At 35.8% G+C, this 18,486-nt stretch overlaps 1 protein-coding gene across 2 annotated transcripts; it reads left to right on the top strand.

Moving 5' to 3' along the window:
* LOC109328263 (auxilin-related protein 2-like) lies at positions 10,817-17,991 on the top strand. 2 transcript variants are annotated; one of them, XM_019561647.1, is made up of 9 exons: positions 10,817-11,522; positions 12,720-13,549; positions 13,613-14,406; positions 15,123-15,246; positions 15,354-15,454; positions 15,607-15,672; positions 15,971-16,060; positions 16,614-16,790; positions 17,514-17,991. In XM_019561647.1, the coding sequence occupies exons 1-9, from the start codon at positions 11,014-11,016 to the stop codon at positions 17,550-17,552; spliced, it is 2,730 nt and encodes a 909-aa protein (XP_019417192.1). In that variant the 5' UTR covers positions 10,817-11,013; the 3' UTR covers positions 17,553-17,991. The 2 variants fall into 2 exon arrangements, with proteins under 2 accessions (XP_019417192.1, XP_019417191.1); XM_019561646.1 differs by having other exon boundaries at positions 10,818-11,522; positions 12,720-14,406.

The raw sequence follows: 18,486 nt of genomic DNA, 5'->3' as shown, positions 1-18,486 counted from the left end.
TAGCATACCCTAGGCAGCCAAAGACTCTAAGTTGGTCAATGGCATGTTTGTGTTTGTATAAGGATTGATAAGGGCTTTTGTTGTTTAGAAGAGGGGTAGGGAGTATGTTTATTAAGTGCACAACATGTTGAACAACAAAATTCCAGAACTTAGATGGAATATGGGATTGGAAGAAAAGAGCTCTAGCCACATTTAGAATGTGTTGATGCTTTCTTTCAACAATCCTATTTTTTTGGGGAGTTTCTACACAACTTCTTTGATGCAAGATCCCTTTTGAGGCAAAAAAATCACTCATTAAAAATTCTATGCCATTGTCACTCCTTAAGCATTGGAGTTTAGTATTGAATTGAGTGTGTATATAAGAAATAAAGTTGATGATATGCTGTCTAGTCTCAGCTTTAGTTCTCATCATGACTATCCAAGTAAACCTAGTATGATCATCAACTAGGGTGAGGAAGTATTTGTGTCCAAATAAAGAGGGGGTTGCATAAGGACCCCAAATGTCAGCATGTAATATGCTAAAAGGTTTAGTGTTGTTGGAATTACTTATAGGAAATTGGAGTTTTCTTTGTCTAGCAAAATGACACACATTACAAGGCTGTAAAAAAGTAAAAAATTTCAGTATAAGAGGAAATTGTTTATTCAACATATGCATAACAACATCAGATACATGTCCAAATCTAGCATGCCAAGGTATCTTATTTTGTAATAGTACTAAAACATTTATGAAAAAGAGCACAATTGTAAATAGTAGAAGATTTTGAATTAATTTTGAATAAGCCATCTTGGAGTCTAGCTGAACCAATCATCATCTTGGTATGGTTCTACAAAATAGCACATTGGTTCTTAGAAAATATTAAGTGACAGTTTGATCATTACATCAATTTATTTACAGAAATTAAATTGACATGAAATTGATGAACATAGAGGACATTGTGCAAAGTGAGGGAATTGTTTAGTATAATAGTTCAACATGTGCAAGTAGGTATCTTGCTAGGTAGTGTAATAAGCATTGGTCTTATTGCTTTGTGTGTGGTTAAATAGTTAATATCAAAGGTGATATGATCTGTGGCTCTAGTGTCAAGGAGCCATTGTAAATGCAAGTTACCTGGATTGGATGGAGGAAATGTTGTATTGACAACAGAATTGGCAGCATGACTTGTGTTCATAGAATGGGTTTTATCTGCCTTAGATTGGTTCAACAACTCCAAGATTTCTTGCACTTGCTCTTGTGTGAAGACTTTATTAGTACCATGCAATTCACCATTTGTCTTTGTGTCTTCATCCATATGTTCTAGTTTGTCCAAAGGAAATCCATTTGCATTATAAGCATTCTGTTGGATGGATGCCCTGGGGGATATCCATGTTTCAGGAAGCAAGTGTCAACAGTGTGGTTTGTTCTTTAACAGAATATGCAGAATCTGTTGAATTGACTTCTTCCAATGCCTGATCCTGATCTACCAGTCCTCCCTCTATATGAAGTATTTCCTCTACCTCTAAAATTCTGAGTGTTTCGAAATTGGTGGTCCTACTTAGAATTGGCAGATAGGATCTGTGTTTCTGTGCTAAGGGTGGGGAGATTTAGCCTTTCTAACTGTCTTTCCTGCTGCATCAGCATGGGGAAGACTTTGGTAATATTAGGAAGGGGGTCAATTAGCATGATTTGTGATCTTACTTGTGAAAATTGATCATTTGGTCATTGTAAAAACCTAATCACATAATCTTAGTCCCTATATGTCTTCATAGATTTGATAGCACCACACGAACAAGGGGTGGGGCATTTACATCCTCTAATAGGTCTATAATTTTCTATTTCTTCCTATAAAGCCTTTAGTTGGGTAAAGAAATCAGAAACACTTAAATTTCCTTGACTCAATCGGTAGAATTCTTGTTGTAAGTCAGCAATTCTAAAAATATCACTCTGTGAGTACCTTTCTTGTAGATCCATCCAAACTTTAGCATCATTATCAATCCATAATATTGATCTAACTATGGATTCCTCTGCGGAGTGTTGGATCCAAGAAAGCACCATCATACTACACCTCAGCCAGGATCCATGAAGATCATCTTCCAGTGCAGGTTGTGGCAGACTTCCATCAACAAACTTCACTTTGTTCTTGGATTGTAAGGCTAGTTTGAAAGCACGAGCCCAAGAATGGTAGCTTCCCCCATTTAGTAGGGGAGTGACCAAAATCAACGCAGGATTTTCGTTGGAGTGAAGAAAGTAGGGATTGGATGAGTTTGTGTTGTGATCACCCATGTCTAAAGACTTTCTGTTCAGATGCAGAGAAGAGAAATGTAGGAGGCAGAGTGAATAGAAGAAGAAGAACAATGAATATATTGGAAAGAGGAAGGAAAAGTTGAGGGAGATGCTGGTGATCAAAGCAATAATTGCTCTGATACCATCTCAAATATCACACATTCCATGAAAGAGAGTAAGAAAATTTTACAATTGAATGAATAGAGAATCATATGATTTATTGAATAGTGATGAACTGAATTTATACAAAAGAGGAAAGGTTGGTTACTAACTAACCAAACAGAAAAACTAAAACTGGTAAGAAAAACTAACAAACTAGGACTGGGCTTTGACCTAACAGAAAACTAAATAAAGAAATAGAAAATGGGCTATTAAATAAGGAAGCCCAGAATAAAAACAATAACTAGAGAATTAAGCTGAAGGTAGAAGATAACAATGGATATTTCTTGTGATGGAAGAAAATGAGTTAACAGTTTTTTCCTCGACCTTTTATTTCTAACCTTCGTGACTATTTCTAACCTTCATGACTATTCGATGATTGTTCCCATAGATCAATGTGGGTATTTTTAATATGTTTTGTCCTTATTCACACAAGAAAACTTCTCACCACACTTAACCATGGAGTTCTTAAGTGTCATGCATTTTGTTCGAATAAATAATGCAATTAAATCTTTATAAGTGTCATTCATTTTGTTGGAATAAATAATGCAATTAAATATTTATAAGACATCTTCAACTGAGTAATCTTAATCTTTATAAGTGTCATTCATTTTGTTGGAATAAATAATGTCATTGGTTAATTCATTACTCGCGTTTCTTGCAACAACAACAATTCTCCGGTCTCATCAACCTTAGGTGTCACACAATTGGAACTCATCTAATAGTCACTAAGACTCTATTTATGAGTTGAGTTTGGAGGGAAAGAATAGAAGGCTTGAGCTATGAAATACACTTAATAGAATAATGTAGTTGTTATGATTGGTTAATTAGTTATGAAGTTGTTAGGATGAAAACTGAATTGGTTTAGTTCTAATGATTTTGTTTAGGATTACTATATAAGTAATAACTTATGTGTATCTTTATAAATATCAATTTTCATTAATAAAGTTTAGAGATTCACATTTCACTTTCATGCTCTCTTTCTCTTCTCTCTTTCTTTCTTCTCTATCTCTCTACTTCTCTGTTTTACATGGTATCATGCCATGGTTACCAACACAAACACTATGAACACCAGGACATTTCACTCTTGTCCTCCGATTTCACCTTCCGCTGCTTCACCGCTTCAAGCGACATCTTCACCATAAATTCTTCCTCTACCTTCCGTGAAGCTCACTAAGAAGAATTATTTGGTATGGAGACACTTCATGATTGCGACATTAACCTCTAATCGAGCAAATCGATTCATTTTGGGAACATAAATTCCATATCGATTTCTCAATGATGATGACAGACTTATCAATCGCGTAAATCTAGTGTATCTCCGTTGGGAAGAAGTTGATCAAATTATGTTTTCTTGGATTCTCAATTCGCTTTCGGAAAGTCTTCAACCGCGAGTTGTAGGATGTGTTCAATCGTGGCAATGTGGGAGGAGTTGGATGCGTTCTGCAATTCACAAATAAAAGCTCGAATTCGGCAATTGCATTCTCAACTCCATTCCATATCGCAAGGTTCTAGTTCTATTTCTGACTACTTCACGAAAATCAAAGGATTAGTTGATGCTTTAATCTTCACCAGAACTATGATTTCTCCATATGAACACATTTGTTACATACTTGATGGATTAAATGAAGAATATCAACCGGTGATAACCACAATTGAAAGACATATGGATTTACCAACTGTTCATAACCTAGAATCGTTCTTGTTAACATTTGAGTCACGACTTGAGAAGAACAAGACAAAAGCACTATCTGATGCTCTATCGGTGAATGTAGTATCTGATTCACCAATATCTTCTACTCATGTTTCCTCATACTCAAGACCTTCCATGGCTCCGTTAACTTTCTACTCTCCTAAGTTCGAATTGCAACATCCAACTATGAATGGTTATGGTAATTTAAGCAACTTCCATGGAGGAAGAGGTCGTTGTGGTGGCTATGGAGGTCGTGGTGGCTATCGTGGTGGTAGATCTTCTTGTGGTGGTTCATCGTTGTTCTGCATTTATTGTAACCATCATGGTCATGACTTGACGTCCTGCTACTATGTGCCTCCTAACTTTGGAGGGACTCTATCATACGCAGAGCTGGCCCACATATGCATCACATGGCATATGAATATGGGACACGTCATCTTTCCTATCCCTATTTTCAGTCCATACATGGACCCTCCAGATATCCTACCCACTTCTATCCAGACTATCCACTTGATTTTTATTCTGGAAATGGTGGACATTATGGATCCTCTTATGCAATGAATTCTTTACTTGGGCCCAACCTAACTCATAATCAACATCCAAACTAGCATCACTATATTATGTTAGCTCATGTTGCTAACAGAGAACAAACTTCTCCTCCTCCTTCACGAGATTCCAAGCCGTTGACATGGTATCCGGACTCTGGGACCACTAATCGTCTCACAACTGATGCATATCTTGTTCATGAATCTATTGAAACCTTCCATCATGAACAAATTTACATGGGTAATGGTAGTGGTATTTCTATTAAATATGTTAGAAATTCTCACTTTACTTCTTCCTTTAATTCTCATATGTCTTTATCTCTTAATAATCTGCTACATGTTTCTTCCATTATGAAAAATCTCATAAGTGTATCTCAATTCACAAAATATAATTCATGTTACTTTGAGTTTCACCCTAATGCTTGCTTTGTGAAATCACAGGTTACTAATGAACTTCTTCTCCAAGGTTCTCTTACTAAAGAGGGATTCTATACCTTCCATGGTCTTCTTTCCACCTCCTCTAGTTGTTTGTCGTCTGCTCCTACTCACACTACGGGTTGTACTAGTTCGACCATTTCAAATTCTTGTAATAAAAATAGTTTAATTTCCTTATGGCACTATAGGTTAGGTCATCATCATTTCACAGTTATAAAGGATGTCTTGAAACAATGTAAGATTTCTCATGTTAATAAAACAGATTCTGAATTCTATAATTCATGTTGTGTTGGTAAAACTCATAGAATCCATGCTCCTAGCTCTAAAATTGTGTATTATTCTTCATTTGAGTTAGTCTATGTTGATCTTTGGGGCCCTGCACATATTTATCCAGTTACATGGTTCTACTATTATTTTTCCATTGTGGATGCTTATACCAAGCACACATAGATGTTCTTGTTAAAATAGAAATATGAAACACTATCAGTGTTTCAGTATTTTTTGAGGTATATTCATACCCAGTTTAAAACCACCATTAAAGGTGTTCAAAGTGATTATGGTGGGGAATTTAGGACATTTAGTGCTTTTGTGCATAAGATATCTTATCCTCACACACATCATCAACAAGGTATCGTTGAGAGAAAACATAGGCATATAGTTGAAACTGATTTAACTTTGTTAGCTCATGCCAAACTACCTATGAGTTATTGGGATCATGCATTTATCATTGTTGTTTTCCTCATAAATAGACTTCATTCTATCACTCTGCAACATAAATCTCCTTATCAACTTCTATTTGGTCACTCACCTAATTATAATTTTCTCAAAGTTTTTGGGTGTGCTTGCTTTCCTTTACTTAGAACCTTTAATAAGGGTAAACTTGATCCTGGGAGTTCAGAGTGCACTTTTCTTGGCTATTCCTTAAGTCATAAGAGATATAAATGCCTTTCCAAAGAAGGGGGAATTTATATATCAAAAGATGTGATTTTCAGTGAGTCTAAATTCCCTTATGCTAATCTCCATCACACTTTTGTTTCTACTCCTCATCACACTAACATCCCTCATCCATCAGTCATCTATCATGAGTCTCTTTTTCACTCCACTATTTCTGCTTCCTCACCATGTGCTGCTCATTTTCCAACTCCACATTCCATTACTCATCCTATGTCTCCTTCTGTGCACCCTATGTCTCCTTATACACAAGTCTCCTCTCCCATTTCTCCTATCACTATTTCACCATCACATAATACTAATATTCCTTCCCCGAAATATTCACCCTCTGCACCCTCATCCTCCACTAATATTGTGGCTGCTCATATCCTTTCCATTCACCCTATGTAAACTAGATCTAAGTCTGGTATCTATGAACCCAGATTTCCTAGTGTACAACTTGTTCAACATGAACCTTCTAGTGCCAAAGCAGCCCTTACTGAACTTGTCTGGCAGCAGGCCATGCAAGCTGAGTATGATGCTCTCATAGTTCTCAACACTTGGACATTGGTCCATATTCCTCCTCTCAAACAAACAATTGGGTGTAAATGTGCCTTTAGGATAAAAGAAAAATCAGAAGGCTCTATCTGTAAGTACAAGGCCAGATTGGTGGCAAAGGGTTTCCATCAAAAACAGGACATTGATTATAATGATACATTTTCTCATGTTGTTAAACTTGTCACAATTAGGATATTGTTGACCTTGGTTGTTACACATTGTTGGATGATTGAGCAGTTGGATATTAACAATGCTTTTCTCAATGATTTCTTAAATGAAGAGGTCTACATGACTCAACCCATTAGATTCCAGCATAGTGATAAAACTCTAGTTTGCAAGTTGAATAAAGCTATTTACGGCCTCAAACAAGCTCCCAGACAATGGTTTAAAAGATGGAAAGGCTCTCTCATCAAGCTTGGTTTTCAAGTCAGCAAGTGTGACACCTCTTTCTTCTTCCACACCTATGAGACACATCAACTCTTTGTTATGGTTTATGTTAATGACATTATTGTCGCAGGGTCATCAACTCCTCATGTTCAACAAGTGATTAAGGATCTCAACAACACCTTTGCTTTAAAGCAATTAGGTCCACTAGATTAGTTTTTGGGCATTGAGGTCAAACACAAGAAAGATGGTTCTATGTTTCTATCTCAATCTAAGTACATTATAGATTTACTTGAAAGAGCTAGTCTTTCCTCTATCAAAGCTCGCATTACACCAATGGCTAGTAACTGCAAGTTAACTAAACATGACACTGATTACTTTGAAGACCCGATATTTTATAGATATATTGTAGAAGCATTACAATATGCCACTATTATTGGACCAAATATTACCTACAGTGTGAACAAGGCGTGCCAGTTCTTAGACAACCCTTTAAATTCACATTAGATAATGGTCAAAATAATTTTAAGGTATCTCCATGTCACCAAATCTATGGGATTAATAGTCATTACTGCCACTCATAACTCTGCACTCTCACTAGTTGCATATTGTGATGTTGATTGGGCTTCTGATATGGAAGATAGAAAGTCTACATCTGGTGCATGCCTATATCCAGGTCCTAATTTTGTTATATGGTGGTCCAAAAAGCAGAACATCATCTCAAGGTCTAGCACTGAAGCTGAATATTTGAGTCTTGCTTTGGCCTCTCAAGAATTAATGTGGATTGAATCTCTCCTTAAACAAATTAAAGTTCCCTCAACACTCCTTCTATACTCTTTGAAAATCTGAGTATATTGGCTATGTCTCACAATCCTGTCTTACATAGCAGAATTAAACACATAGAGTTGGATCTATACTTTGACTAAACCTCTTACTGTTAGAATTTGTTGAAAGAATGATATTTTGAAGTGAAATGAAAAAACTCACTAGACCAACTTTGCTTGGAGGAGGGAAGTTGAAAGGCTTTATAAGCCTTAAGTTGCAGCCCAAGTCAACACACACATGCAACAAGGAAAGAGTGGTTGGAGGATATCTCGACCATTATGATAGAGTCGTTGGTAATAGAGTCATTTGTAATAGAGCCGTTGGTAATAGAGTCATTGGTAATAGAGTCGTTGATAATAGGGTCATTGGTGAAAGAGTCGTTAGAGTGTCGTTGGAGGCCTCATGCTATAAATAGAGGTCTCCTTCCCTCATTATTTTTTGCACCAAGTTGAAGGCGTTTACCTCTCAACTTCTCTTTCTCCCCCCTTATATTCCACTGACGCATTTCCGGCAACCTTCTCCCTCTTTCTTTCCTTGACACCTGAGAATTGGCATATGCATTCAAAGTGGGGATTTCGAGAACTAACAGTGGTAGTCAGTATTGTGGAAAAAGAATTGGCACAGGTAGTCATACTGTGGGAATTCGAGAATTGGCACAGGTAGCCATATTGTGGGTGTATTCGAGAACGATTCTTACAATGTAGTAAGAAATCGTATAACAGAGAACTGAACTGTTTTATCCTAGGGATGGCGTGGTTGATAGTCTGTTTGCACATTTTGGACAGTGCCACGAAACGTCTTAAAGAGAGCGTCCTAGTCGTGACTCAGTCACTAAGTATTGTTTCGTGACATTTATAATTGTTGCAAGTTACGGTAACAACACTTCCTAACAACTAGTTCACAACTCTCAGAAATTAACTCAGAGTTCAAGACTGTAACATAGGAACCTGACTAGCCTATGTACCCTCAGTTTCAAGGGAGTATAATAGAATAGTGTAGTTGTTATGATTGGTTAATTAGTTATGAAAATAGAGTAGTACTTAATGGCAGAAGCCATGCGACTTTGTTTTCATCAAACCAAATTTTTTAATTAATTAAACGTGTGCACCACAAGCATGCATATGGAATTGGAAAGAAAGAGCTTTAATATTTCATAATTCATCCTCAATTATTCAATTAAACTATGCATTGAGTAACTCATTGATCATATGATATATTTTCTTTCAAAATAGAGATCGGAAAAAATATCTCTATACGAGAATCAATCAAAAAATATCTATGTTCAAAGATAAATCAATCTACATAATTGATTGAGTTATGATATATAAAATCAAACATTAAATCTACATAAGATCCGACCATTGTATTGGAATGTTCTAGAGTAACCAATTGATCGATCCGTTAAAGGATTAGTACTACTCCTACCTTCAACAAGCTTCAATTTTTTTTAGGTAACAACAACTCTCATGGTAGATGTCAAGAATGGAATTTTTTTTTCTATTCAACAAAGGAGACAAACATTTTCACATGGTTAACTTTAAGATAGAAGAGGCCTCTATTTGTGAGAAAGCTAGTAGGGAACTTTTTCATTAGTGATGAAGAAAGCTTGATTTACAAGAAAGGGTGCCAAACTGAGAAGAAATATAAACTTTTCTTCACTAAATATGGTATTACATTAAATGTTTAACCTATATTGTGTATAATCATATGTTTCAATAAGAAAATAACAACTCACCCACCACAAATATTTGTGCCCTACCTAATTTTACAAGTTCCATTTTATTATACACTATAGTGTAATACACACTTCGTGCCAGTTTGCTTACACTTTTATTTTATGGGGTGAATATTCAATTTTTATATATTTTATTTTAAATAATTAATATGTTTTTTTGTGTCGAGTGTACTTTATATTATATATTTTTTGTATAAATTCTACTTTATATTGTAATTTTTTATCTTTATTATATAATATTTGATTTAAGGTAAGAAAATTGAATAATATGTTAATAATAATTATAAATTAAAAAGTAGTAAGGGAGGAAAAATAAAAATAGTAATAACAAACATACAGTAAAAGTCAATTTAGCTAGTCATTAGTCATTTGATTATTGTATTACCGATAAAGCAAAATATAAAACAATGTGATACAAAATAGATAATAACCCTTTGTCCCAGAATTTTATTGTTCCTAAGTTCTAACTTATCAAATTTTATAAAATAATATTAAAATATTAGTTTTTATTTTTTATTTGTCTTTAGTTGAATGAAATTTTTTAATTAGTTTGAGACACAGAGTGAACATACAATTTAATTTGGTTAATTAAGAGTTAAAATCTTTAAAACACTAAAATGATAACGTCGTAACTCTAATAAAAAGTTTAATTGGTGAAAATTTCAAAAACCGAAGACGGAACCAATGATTGACTAAATCGAATGTCAGTTGATTAAAAAGAAAAAAATTGAATGGACGAGAAGCTTTATACTACCCCTCTAAGCTTGTTTTCTTCAAGTTAATACTTATACAAGGTATTCAATATTTTAGTTTTAATTTTTTTACCTTTAACCTCTTCCTTTGTTAATTCCAATAAATATCATTTAATTTAAAATTTTAATTTATCTAGAGATTTAATAAAATCTTATATCATTAAATTATTATAATCTCTTTCTTTTATGTTTTTTGGTATTACTAAAATGTATCACTAAAAAGTAAAAGGTATCACCCCTTCATCCCATTTGTATAAACTAATCATTTTCAGTGTGACTGTCCATTTCAATAAGTTTTACTTACATGAATCACATTTTTTTTATTTTTTATCATCAATCTGCATCTTACATTATTACACCTTGTTTGTATTCATTTCATGTAAAAACAAAATAATAATGTATCAAAAATAGAAAATAATTTGAGGATAAAGGCCAAAATGTTGAACGAAGTAAGAATTTGTAAGTGGGGTAACCACGATTAACACTAACACCACTAATGAAGAAGAATTCAAAAATCAAAAAACAAAAATAAATAAAAAAGCCGAATGGTAAGATTCCTACATCACCTGTATTCTCTAACCTCTCAGCACGCTCCACCCAGGATCTTCAATACCACCGCTCATCTTCTCTCTCCTCTTCCTGTTTTCTCATAATATTCTTTATTTATTTAATTTTATTATTATTTATTATTTATTATTATTATTTCAAAATCTGAACGAAAAAGTGAGTGTGGAATCATGAACGATTTCGACGGTCTCTTACCTTCGGAATTCGGTTTCAAATCTCAAGGAAGAAAATCTCCAATGGCTACATCAAAAGGATCTTCTCGATCCACTCCAAACGACGTCGTTAATTCCATACCTAACCACACCAAAAATCTCACCTCCGATGATCCCTTCGCCGATCTCTTTGCTTCCTCCGCCGCCAAATCGGACCCTCCGTTTCGCGCCTCAACCGATTTCGCCTCCAAGCCTGTGTATGACAAGCCTGTATATGATGATGACATCTTCGACGCCATACCGGGGTTGAAGAGCACCTCTAAGGTTACTTACGACAATGTTTTCGCGGATGCGAAGGGAGGAGGTAGCGGCGGTGATGATGGTGCGTTTGATGATCTTCTTGGAGGGTTTGGTAAGTCGAAGAGTTCGAGTTTTGGTGGGAAGAGATTGGAGAAGGATGAGAAAGGTCTTGGTGATTTTGATGATTTGATACCTGGATTTGGGAGCAGTAAGAGCACTAGTGATAGGTATGGTTGGTTATACTGTGTTTTGAACGTTTTACAAGTGCATTTGGTTTAGTTTTTTAAAATGTAATTGAATGTTGTGTAGTGGTTTGCAATTATATGTGAAACTATGAGATCATGATATGTTTGAACTTTATCATGCATAAAATTAGAACATGGTGTTCCATTGAAGGGTTTAAGAGGTAATTACACGTCTCTGATTGGATCTGCGTATACCGTCCGTAGATTATTGTTTGGATCTATTGCCTGATATGCCTAGGTTACACCGTTGTAGCCACCAACTTGGAGTGTAAAGGGATGCCTTTTACTGATTATGTGTTATCTTCTTTGTGTGGCACAAATCCACAAACTGTCTGTTTGGCAGTGAAGTTTCAGGTTTATTGTTTCTAGGATCTCACTTTTGTTGATGATCCAATAATTCACAATAAGTAGGTATTTCAACCACATTGGCAGTCTTGTGCTTTTTGGAACATCAGCTGAAGTTATTCTTCATGTTATCAGTTTTTGTTTTATAATGTATCAAGTAGGTGTTTAAGTCGTCGCAGCTTTGTTTGAAAGAAAAGGTGCAGTTATACTTGCTGATTTATTTCTAAAAGTAGAAATTGAATGATGCTCAAGGAGTTTTGGTAGAGGTAGAAGTAGAAGAGGCACCAATTCCCTGATTTGCTTCAGTGGTTTAAATTTATGTGTGGCATTCTTGATTTTGGTTATTATAGGTATCCCCCTTGAGTCATATAAAAAGGGCAGCCCAATGCACGTGTCTTCCAATTAGTGGGATATGGGGAAGGTAGAGGTACGCAACCTTACACCCACAAGTGGAGAGGCTGTTTCCAGGATTTGAAGTTTTGAACACATTAAATTTTTAATAGAAAAGAGTATGAGTGATTGTAGTAAGTTCTAGTATCTAAATTATTTCATGAGTTTGTTTCAGAATGCCTTGGCATCCTGTTAAGATCAAGTTCAATGTTTTCTTTTGTAGCTCAAGGATTTATCCTTTCATATTAATATGTTTTGGGATGTCTGATAATACTTTTTATTTACTGTGCATTTCTTTTTAGGAAGTGGATGCATCATTTTATCATGTTCCTGATAGTACCATGTCTACTCAGAAGAATCTTATTTTTGCCGGAGGATTTTTTTTGTCTATTAGGATCTAGGAATTGAACCTGTTATAACTTTTAAATGTTGTTTTATTCTCAGGCCCACTCCGGATATTGGTTTGTCATCAGAACCTGCTAACACTGCATCTAAAGCAACCTCGGGTATGGCAGAAGACCCTTTCAAAGTATTTGAATCAACTTCGGCCCCTATGGATTCACCCTCAAGCCAATTTAAAGACCCATTGGAAGAAATAATTAAGCTCAGCAGTTCTAGAAGTACAAAACAGCACAGTTCATCATATTCTAATGGTGGAGTATATGATGATAGTGATCCCTTTGATGGGCTTGGAAAATCTGTACCGGCATTCTCATCAGATAGAACTAGTGGGAAGGGTAGCACTTCCCCAACCCCAAGGTCAAATACTAGCTCAAGTTGGAATACAGATAAAGAATCATTTGAGAAATCTTCTGTGAGGAATCCGGAGAGACACTTGCAAAACAAGATTCCTGTTGAACATGATCAGGAGTTTCAGCAGGCTCCATTCGACATGCCTACATATTCATCTGGTTCTAATAAACCAGTTGGTCAAAGGTCTACTTCCCCATCATATGATAATGATGGTTTTAGTCAGGCCAATATTGAGGTGGATATGTCTCCAAAATATGAAGAAAACTCAGAAACAAATGATGATATATGGTTAACGGTGTCGGAGATTCCTCTTTTTACCCAACCAACTGCTGCTCCACCACCTTCAAGACCACCTCCTCCACAACCAGTACATATCCCCAAGTCAGGAACTGGTTCACCAGCTTCTGCCAATGCCGGAAATAAATCTTATTTCCCAAGTTCCACTCGATTTTCTCAGGTTCCTAAATCCGCTCCTGCTGCAACAAAGTTATACCCTGCATCTCAGTTTGATGAACTTGAAGATTTTGCAATGGGCAGGAGTAGTGGTTACCATAATGAACATGAAAATGACCTTCCCGGTGAAGAATTAGAAATGAACTCAGCTGCTGCTGCTATGAAGGAGGCTATGGATAAAGCTCAAGCTAAATTTAGGCATGCAAAGGAAGTTAGGGAGAGGGAGAATACAAAGGCTGCTAGAAGCAAGGAATCTGTTCAATTTGAAAAAGATGATATCAGTGTACTAGAGGAGAAAGAAAAACAGGAAAGGTTAGACCATAAGCGGCAGCAAAAGGAGAGGGAGGAAAAGGAGCAGCTCAGACTTGAGAGGGAAAGGGAGGAGAAAGAAAAAGAACAACAGAGACTTGAGAGGGAAAGGGAAGAGAAAGAAAGAGAGCGACAGAGACTTGAGAGGGAAAGAGAAAGGGCAAGGCAGGCTGTAGAAAGAGCTACTAGAGAAGCACGTGAAAGAGCAGCTGCTGAAGCTCGCCAAAGAGCTGAGAGGGCTGCTGTTGAAAAAGCTAATGCTGAAGCTCGAGTGCGTTCTGAAAGAGCTGCAGTTCAAAGGGCACAAGCTGAAGCCCGAGAAAGGGCTGCTGCCGATGCAAAGGAAAGGGCTGAAAAGGCTGCTGCAGAGGCAAAGGAGAGGGAAGCACGGGAAAGAACTGCAAGGGCGGAAGCTGAAGCACGAGTTAAAGCAGAACGTGCTGCTGTAGAAAGGGCTGCTGTGGAGGCTCGAGAAAGGGCTGCTGCAGAGGCCCGTGAAAGAGCTGCAGCTGATGCAAGGTCGAACCAACAAAAGAATGAGAATGATCTTGAATCATTCTTCAGCATGGGTGCACGAGCCAACAGTGCTCCAAGGCCTCCTAGGACTAGCTCTTCAGTGAGTACCTATTTTTGTTAGGCATTATTTATACCTTTATAATATATAGTTGCCAACACTTGGCTTTGGTGTTTGGTCTCTTCCCGGCATACAAAATTTATCCTAAAATAATTAGGAAATTACATATAGTGGGGTTATTTTATTCTTTCTTTTTTAATTCGAAATAAAAGTGATGTGTATATATATAAAATGATAAGTGGATGTTTACCTAGTTATTTGAAGTTTTTAAATTACTTTCACATTTTAAATAAAAGAAAACAAGTGGATTGAAATACATTAATGCTAGCTAGACATAATGTAGCATTGGATGAATGGACACACTAGACATTAGACAAGATAGGATTAGGAATGAATGCATTAGAGAGAAAGTTGGGGTAGGTCGTGTTGTAGAAAATATGGTAGAGTCGTGCCTTAGGTGGTTTGAGCATTTGTGGATGAGACCGTTAGAAGCCCCAGTGAGGACAGTATGCCAAAGGGAGGTTAATCCAATTTCTAGAGGCAGAAGGAAGCTAAGAAAAATCATAGGCCAAATGATTAGGAAAGATTTTAGCATCAATACTTTGTCAATGGACTGCTGATATATGATTGAGTATTATGGCATCATTTGATCTATATAGTTGACCCCACCTGGTGGGACTAAGGCTTGATTGTTGTTGTTTCTAGCTAGACACTATTGGAAATTTTTGTATTAATTTTCTGAGGTGATTTGATTTCAGGAGTCTGGATTTGATGCCCAGTTTCAGCCAGATGTAACCAGGAAATCTACAGGTGCATCTTCAAGCATGAAAAAAGCATCAACATCCACAAATATTGTTGATGATCTTTCCTCTATTTTTGGAGGTAGGTTCTCTAGTTCAATATATTTTTTGTTGATGTGAAGTTGTTTGAATTATTGTTCCTCAATGCTTATTTTGCTCTCATTATTCTTTCTCTTTTATGGTTTGAAGCTGCTCCATCATCATCTGGAGAATTCCAGGACATTGAAGGGGAAACTGAAGAAAGGCGTAGAGCCAGGTTGGAACGGCATCAGAGGACTCAAGAGCGTGCAGTATGTGTTCCTGTGTTTTGCTACATAAATTTGATTTCTTCGTTGTTTCTTGGCACAAATATTAGGTGAAGAATGTGTCAGGCATGCATTCTTAAAAAATATTTTAAAGTTGCTTGATTATGTTACTTAGAACCATTGTTATTCTATACTAGGCTAAAGCGTTGGCTGATAAGAATCAGAGGGACCTACAAACTCAAAGAGAGCAAGCTGAAAGAAGTGTAAGTAGTTTCTTTTGTTGTTTTCCTTTGTAATTTTTCTGCTCAAGATACTTCCATTAAAAGAGTATGCTATCGTCCAGGCCAACTTTCTGATGCCCTATAAAATTGTGTTTTTTCGGTCTCAGTTTATATGCCATGTTATTTTAGAGCTTTTTAGGCAGATGAATGGATTCTTGTTATGATGGTTAATTGTGGTTTATTTGGATTTTACTTCTCGGTTCCATGTTAATTTGCTAATTTTTTGTTGGAACATGTTTTTATTTCTTATGACTAATTTTTATCTTTGCATTGATTTCAGAGGCTTGCTGAAACACTTGATTTTGAAGTTAAGCGCTGGGCTGCTGGAAAAGAAGGGAACTTGCGTGCTTTGCTCTCCACCTTACAATATGTACGTACTTCGCATATGCACTTCAGATAATGTCTGTAAACTTTCTCTTACTATAATGCCTAGAAGTAGGCTTAACATATTCTCTTCTTTGTTATACATTTTTTAAATGCTTGGGGTACTGATTTTATGATATTAAATGCTGGAAATTTTTGTTTTGGATATTCTCATGTGTTTCTTGTCTAATCGTCAATCTACCAGCTAGGGCTAGAAGAGCATAGGTGTGCTTACTCCAATATTGTGAAACTGAATTAATTGGTTTTAGTCACTTCGCACATTACATTCTCCCAGTATTTCAGTTTCCTCCCATTAATATTATCCATATTAGCAATTTCCAGTTGGATATTTACTAACAGAAGAGACATCTTAAGGGAACAAGCTTGATATGCACTTGTTATCAATTACAGTGAATCCAGATGAAACAGTACACACTGAAATTCCTACATGTGAATCCTTAAGCATCTAAGCAGTCTGTTAGTTTTTAACGGTGGTATTGTTTTCATTCTATGATTTGTGTCGATTATACTAACTTGTTTCCTTCATGAATTACGATCAGGTGCTGTGGCCTGAATGTGGCTGGCAACCAGTTTCGTTGACTGATTTGATTACTGGTGCTCATGTTAAAAAGGCATATAGAAAAGCTACATTATGTATCCATCCTGATAAAGTGCAGCAGAAGGGCGCCACTCTTCAACAGAAATATATTGCAGAGAAGGTGTTTGATCTACTCAAGGTATTGCAGGGCATTTTATATAACATTTATGCTCTCTAATCAATGCTTTATAAACAAAAAGGCAGCAGTTAAATCAGAATAAAGATTGTACTCTGGTTATTTTAAAGATGCTTCTAAATGTTGATTTCTACATTATATTTTGTGGCCAAATGTTGTGTATGTAAAGAATAATTTCAATATCTATTGTCTCCTTTATAGTCCTATTTTCACGATCAACAAGTATCTAGGTGTGTGCATGCTTCCCAGTAGCTTGTTAGTCTCTATCCACGTTATCATCACGAATAGATCTGTTCCTTTTCATAGTTTTGCCATTTGTTTGTTCCTCGGTCTCACCTTGATTCATGAACCTTGGTGAGTTTCCCACTTTTCCTTCTTCTGGTGAGTGTCCATGTGTCGTATAATACATTGACCAAGCAGGGTTTTTTTGGGTACATCCAAGCAGGGTTTGAACTAATGGTGTCTCTGTTATAAATATTATCAATAAAAATATAAATTGTGTTACTTTTTTGCTAAATTGGAATTAGAAAAGATAAAAGACAACTAAAGGATACTAGCAGCTACATCGAACTGATGTGCACTTGAATTTGTGGTACTGAATTCAGTTATTTCATTATTTATGTAGTAAGTTATGTTTACTGACATGCATGTGATTATTTATGTACTAGTTGTGTAGCTTATTACAATGTCTGTATTTTTGCCTAAAAGCTTGATAATTTGTAACAGGAAGCATGGAATAAATTCAATTCAGAGGAGCTTTTCTAATCTCTAATAAACTTAACTACTTCAAGGTAGTTTCCTCAGCCCATTCTGTTGAGAGAGGATCAAAACCCTATTTATGCTACCCTTCCCAATATTTATCTTGATTCAAGTTATATCGCATCGATGAAATATTGCTTTCCTGGTGTGGTGTCAGATGGTTACAATCGGGAGTAATCTTTGGTGTGATTGATGTTCTTCCTGGGGAATGCTGGGTTTATAGAAATGTTTATGAATGTAAGCATGTTGTGTTGGTGTAAAATATTTTTTGTGTGGCCATATCTGTCAATTTAATTCATTATTCCTGTCGAGTGATAGCTTAAGATCGGTATCTTTTTTGTTTTTTCCTTCAATTTTATTACCTGTGATATATTGATCTCATGAATATATATTATATACCATCTGTGATTGACATCAAAACATTGAAATGCATTCCATTGTACAATTGAGCTGATTTGATTTTCTTTCAAGTTTTCTGCATTTTACATTAAAATTGTGTGTCAGCTCTGGTGTCCAGTAGAGCCTGTTCTACTATTTTGTTTTGTTTATTACTGCTGTCTAAGTTTGACTCTGATATATTGAAGGTTTGTTTGTAAGTTGAACTTTGGAGGGAAGGAATGGAAAGTTTCAGATCTATGAAATACATTTATGAGTGACTATAAAGTCTTTTATTTCTTTTCTTTCTCCTCAATAGTCAACTCGCAAATGAATTATGGGGAAAGGTTGGAGAAAAGTTAATTGTGTTTTTCATTTAAATAGGGATGGATCTGATTTAACCTCTGCCTAATCTGTTTTTTGTCTTGTTTTTGGTTTAATAATGATTGGTCTTTGCTATTTCTTAGAACTTGCTTGAAAGTTCATTTAAAATTTTAATTTTAAATGATTGTTTCAAGATTTTATGTTCTAAAAAATATGGATGGACACTAGGCTACTATCTAGA

The sequence above is a fragment of the Lupinus angustifolius genome, chromosome LG15, assembly GCF_001865875.1.
Source record: "Lupinus angustifolius cultivar Tanjil chromosome LG15, LupAngTanjil_v1.0, whole genome shotgun sequence".
NCBI classification, from domain to species: Eukaryota; Viridiplantae; Streptophyta; class Magnoliopsida; order Fabales; family Fabaceae; genus Lupinus; species Lupinus angustifolius.
This window is presented reverse-complemented; position numbering and strand designations above follow the sequence as displayed.

Excerpts from the sequence above, each read along its gene's own strand:
- LOC109328263 (XM_019561646.1), top strand. The coding sequence starts at position 11,014 with ATGAACGATTTCGACGGTCTCTTACCTTCGGAATTCGGTTTCAAATCT. Across the intron at positions 14,407-15,122 it reads CTCCTAGGACTAGCTCTTCA|GAGTCTGGATTTGATGCCCA; the intron begins GTGAGTACCTAT and ends ATTTGATTTCAG. Across the intron at positions 15,455-15,606 it reads AGAGGACTCAAGAGCGTGCA|GCTAAAGCGTTGGCTGATAA; the intron begins GTATGTGTTCCT and ends ATTCTATACTAG.